Source organism: Pseudomassariella vexata (genome assembly GCF_002105095.1).
Source record: "Pseudomassariella vexata strain CBS 129021 chromosome Unknown BCR38scaffold_4, whole genome shotgun sequence".
NCBI classification, from domain to species: domain Eukaryota; kingdom Fungi; phylum Ascomycota; class Sordariomycetes; order Amphisphaeriales; family Pseudomassariaceae; genus Pseudomassariella; species Pseudomassariella vexata.
Genome location: NW_024467959.1, coordinates 3,083,322 through 3,088,563, shown reverse-complemented (window position 1 = coordinate 3,088,563; position 5,242 = coordinate 3,083,322). Strand labels below are relative to the sequence as shown.

Genomic DNA, 5,242 nt, shown 5'->3' with positions numbered 1-5,242 from the left:
GTTGTGAGATATGTGGAATTTCAGTTGATCAGCACGACCATAAGTTTGGATTTAAGTTGGAGGTAGTATAGGTTTATATAGACAGCAGAGCCTACATATGAACCAAGGAAGATACCTCTTTCATACTCCACTCCGTGTTTTATCATATCCATGCCTTTCCCTAGGAGAATTCCCCGAATAGCTTCCTGTATATGCCAAGCTTCCACGCCCATGAAAACAAGAGTAAACAAACTCAATATCGCCGACCTCGTTAACGCGCTGTCCAATCGTCCGATGGCCCGCTGGCGGAGACCAGGTGGTTAAATTCGTCCCAACTGCGTTCCGAGCGTCATCTCAAGGGCGCAGACACTGACATAAGTTATCATACAGTTCGCCCCGGAGTGGCAGTGTCTTCTTCTAGCTCGGAGAACTCGGCACTTTGGATAATCCCAATCAAGTCAAGTCAAATAAGTACCGATCAAGTCTACACATCATGTTAGACAGGACGTATCCATGAGCCAAGGCTGCGCACGGGTTTAGTTGTGACAATGCACATTATGAATCGTCACCAGGTTCTTCCATAGCTTACAAGTAGAGCTGCTGGGATTGCAAGTCTTTACCCTCCTTCACGCGCCGTCGTTTAGAACAGAAGGCCGCGAAGATCAGATCGCGAGAGGGTCGTCTTAGCATTTCCATTCCTCTTCTAACATCCAAAGCACAACATACTAGGGGTTTAGAGTTTGGAGATGGTTTACGCCGAAGAAGGAACGGAACGCGGTTGGTTCTTGATATGCAATGCACCACGGAACGACAGGGGAGTCGCTGCTGACGACTCCCGTAAATCGCGTGCCGTCAGCCACCGTGATGAGCCCCGGATTATAGCTAAAATCGCACAAGCCGCGGCCAAGCCCCACAGACGATCACGATGCCGAAGAAGGCCTTGGGATCTTAGTTATCCGCAGCAAACGCTCCTAACAACTTGGGCTTCAGTCGAGTCTCAAACTCGGATAAAGGGTGCTGAGCAGACCAATCAAGCTTGCTGAACTTCGACGAGGTATCCCGACGTTACCAAAAGCTACTATCCCGCAAGGCGTTCATGCCCACTATATTGGACTGATCCATTCTCCAACCGATCTGTGCCCGAGTCCACATGCCACTACGCTTAACCATATTCTCGGGTAAGGTTTTTTACCACCAAGGCGAGGCAAACAGAGGTGTCCGACGGCAGAGAAACAACTATTAACGCAAATCACATGAAATTAATAGCGTGTGCGAATCAAGTTTGACGGATCGGCCGGGCACAGGAACACAGAGTGTACGCCTGCTTAATTTGTGACGGGGAGAAATCCACGCCGCGGGAAACTACGATCACTAACAACGCCTTCGAAATATGGTATCTCAACATGACCCAAGTTCATTTACTGCCTGGTCCGCTGGGCAGGCTGGCACAACATGCTTTGCTGGGCTGAGTTACGAGATCACCGTGGCCAAACAGCAATAAGAGCATTTTGGAATCGAAACTCTTTGAAGGTCGAGACAGAGACCCTCCAGAGTACCATGAAGGACCACCCATCATGACCAAGTTTTCTGTTCGGCTGGGCGAACAAGGGTACGTCGAACAAGATTTGCCAAGAATGATTTGCAACCTTGGATATCTACCGTGCATCGGCGACTAAGTAGCCTTAATAATGTGAAAGATAGTAACAAGATGACCGGTACAATTTGCAATAGACCTCTCAAGCTGCTCGACTCGCCTTGCCTGTCAGGAATGTCGGATTGAGCAGAGTTGGCCGATCGCATCAAGTTGCTGGCATCTGCCAAACGGCTGGATATCTCGAATGAAGTAAATGACGTCTAGACTCTGGAGCACGAGTTCTACCAGATTATATTCAATGCTTAATGCTTTGCAAGTTTGACTCCGACAGGCCATGACCTCATTGGGAGCAAGCATGCTAGAGGGGTTTCCATGACGTGAGTTTAGAAAGAATCTGATCAACTGCGACTTTCATGTTCCCCAGGGCGTTCGTGCCAGACCTCGAAATTCTGTAAGTGAATTCAAGAAGCACCATTAAAGGTATTCTGGATTCGCTTGTAGAATGTGTAGCCCGCGACGACAGGTGACCGGCAGATGTCGTGTAACGTGGATCCAATAATATATGTACATGGACCCAAGTCCATCTGAGTCAAGAAGATGTGCACAGCCACTATTTCGGATCGTGTAGAAAAAAAAGAAGAAAAAATGGCAAAGGTGTAAGTAAAATAAAACAAACTCGCTTCGTAGGAACAGTCATAACAGCCGAGCGCAGCCTGGAATGGTCATCATCTGTAACCATTGCCGTTGCCGTTGCCATCAAAGTACCCATCACCACCACCATAGCCGCCACCTGGTGCCCTCGGCGCGCTGAAGCTTCGATTCTCTGGCTGCATCATGGTTGGACTCTGAACGTGGTCTAAGCTCTGGTAGCCACCGTTTTGCGGACCAGGGGAGCCCATTCTCATCTGAGCACCGGGAGACGAGAAGCTACGAGAGCCATTGGGAGGTGATGTCGGGGGCGGGAACGAATTCGGCATACCAGGGCTCTGGGAGAAGGGGCCGAAGCTGTTGTTGCGAGCTGGTCCGTTGTTCTGGATAAGTGGCATGGGCGAGTGCATGTTAGAGCCCGTCGCATCCCAACCTGCGGCCGCTTCAGGCATGCCGTGGGCGCTCTGCAACGAGTTGCTACGCGAGTCATTGTCGCTGCCGTTGCCCGGCATGCTGTAGACGGCCGTGTTGACGTTGGCGCTTTTGCCCATGGTTGCCGCATCGTACTCTGCACCTTCATAGCCCAGGGCATCGGGATCGCGACCCTCCTTTTTGAATCGCTCGAGTTCCAGGCGGTCCTGTTCCATTCTCTGGGCGGCGAGGGCGGCCTCCCGCTGGCCGCGGCGTCGCTGCCGGAAGTAGTAGAAAAACAAGGCGGCAATCATGACGGCGCCTACCCCGGCGGCACCCGCGTACACGCCGCTCTTAGCGCTCGACGACAGGCCTTCCCATTTTTCCGAGACCGAGCCCGCGTCGGCCGATTCAGGTTTCGTGTTGATGGCGTCGACGGCGGTTGAATTGCCACTGTGTGAAGAAAAACCGGGGGTGTTAGTGGCGGTGAATGGAAACGAGAAATGATGGCGATAACATATCAAAGTGGGATAAGAGGCATTATAACTCACGTCGCAATCTTGATGCTCGTCCAGTCGCCCGAGTTGTCTCCATACGAGTACTCCTTGCCCGACGAAAAATCCTCGACGCGGGCGCTCTTGACGTACATGGTGAAGGGACCGTCGTCGTAGTTGGTGACGCCGCCGGCCCAGTCAATGGTGCCCTGGGGCTGCTCCGAGTCGCCACCGGCCCAGATGCCCAAGCTGAGCTTCATAGGCGTCTGGGGGTAGTTGTCGGAGTTGTTGGCCTGCGCCGGCAGCAGGGTGCGCACCAGGCTGCCGTCAATGTACCATTTGAGGCTCTCGTTCGTCCAGACGTTGGTGTAATTGTGCCAGTCGTTCTGCACGTCGCCGCCGTCGACGGGGTAGTAGATGGCGTTTTGGAAGTCCTGCCGGCCCTTGCCGAAGTAGTTGGTCTCGGCATGCGTGATGTTTCCGCCCATGAACTCCCAGTCCACCTCGTCCAACACGTCGCTCGACCACACAATGGAGCTGATGATGCCCGTCCCGGTCGCCGCCCGCATGATGACCTCGGTCCGCCCCCAGAAGAAGTAGAAGTTGGAGATGATGGTGGGCGACTCGCCCTTCTTGGACACAGTGAAGCCGGCCCCCGTGTCCGCCGTGTAATCCACCGTGCCGGCCGTGTTCTTGAAGGTTCCCGTCGGCGGCGAGCTGTTGAAGATGAAGGTGTGGGCGGTGCCGAGCGCCGGGTCCGCGTCGCAGGTCGCGTTGAGCGGGTTGCAGTCGGTATACAACTGCGCCAAAGCCGGCGTGCAAAAAAGAGAAGCCAGCAGCGCGGTGGCCGGTACCGCCAAAGAGCGCGACAGCATCATGGCGACCGAAAAAAGATGGGATGAAATGAAGTGTATCAAGACCAGATGGAATGACCCGAGGCCGTGGCTCGAGGGATTTGGTGAGATCAAAGGAGCGTCGTCTTGTTCTTGAGCCGGTGTGGGGACTCAAAGAACCGTCGTCGTTGAATAACACTGCCGGTGCTGCTAAGCGTGTGTGTTATCTCGGCTGCACTAGATTGTACGTTGCATCCCCTTCGTTGGTGTCAATTCCCTAATGAATGGCCAGCTCTCCAGGAACCGTCGGCAAATTACGACCACCAGGAAGGGAGGGGACAGAGAGAGAGTGTGTGTGCAAAAAGTGTAGACCCAAGGAGTGGCACTGGCTCAATCGACGAAGAGAAGTCAAGAGAGAAAGAGGGAAACAAAAGCCGTGGATGGAGGGGGTTCTTGTGGATTCAAAAGCGCCGGCGATGATCTGGGCACCTGCGAGAGATTATGCGACACTACTGCTCTGGGTACGACGATACTTGGCAACTCCTGACAGTTTCAATGTGCGATAATTTTCAATGTGCGATACCATGCATGATGAGCGGCTTGAGCGCTAGAGGGTCACAATGAGTGTGATATTCACGACTGTCCCTTGTTCTCCTTGATTTCCTTGATCTTATTATTGACAGCGGTCAAGAGCACCGTAAAGCAATGGCAAAAGAGACGAGAGGCTCGCGAACATAGACGCAGATAATGGCGCAGAAAAGCCGTTCGATCTGGGGAACAGTCTTGGCGACCTCAGGTTCGTTCCTGCAGAATTTCTTCGCTGAGGGTCATCTGATTGGCAGATGACTGCCGTCTCAAGTCTTGGGACCAGGGGTCTCAGTGGGGGGGGGGCGAAATGACGGACATTAGTTGCAACCTGTGACGGCCTGCCTAGGGGCGATTCCGAGTGAGGCCTAGCCCTGGCGGGCCAATTGGCGAATCATGCTGTCAAATGTTTGTCGAGTCCAAATTGTACCTGATTTTATTTTATGATCGAGCGGAGCGGAAATAGCTGTCTGGGTTCAAGTTGGCCGATCTTTAGCCCCTCCGTACGGAATTGATAACGTCGAAACTTCAGAGACAGACCAGAATCTCTCCAGAATCCAGAGGCGTCTCTTTTGGCAGGCTGTGCCAACGTTTCCATTTCATGACTTGTGTGAATAGATGGCTTGGTTTTCATAAGGAAGATAATTGATGTGATACGCAGGCATTTTCGCGGCAAGCCCGGACATTACAGCTTGGCT

The 5,242-nt window shown here is 52.9% G+C and overlaps 1 protein-coding gene across 1 annotated transcript; it reads right to left on the bottom strand.

Moving 5' to 3' along the window:
* Positions 1–2,298: 2,298 nt before the first annotated feature.
* Positions 2,299–4,004, bottom strand: BCR38DRAFT_336590 (concanavalin A-like lectin/glucanase domain-containing protein; the record flags this gene model as incomplete). The annotated part of the gene is made up of 2 exons (XM_040855469.1): positions 2,299–3,085; positions 3,184–4,004. The coding sequence occupies 2 exons, from the start codon at positions 4,002–4,004 to the stop codon at positions 2,299–2,301; spliced, it is 1,608 nt and encodes a 535-aa protein (XP_040718444.1).
* Between the last annotated feature and the right edge of the window lie 1,238 nt (positions 4,005–5,242).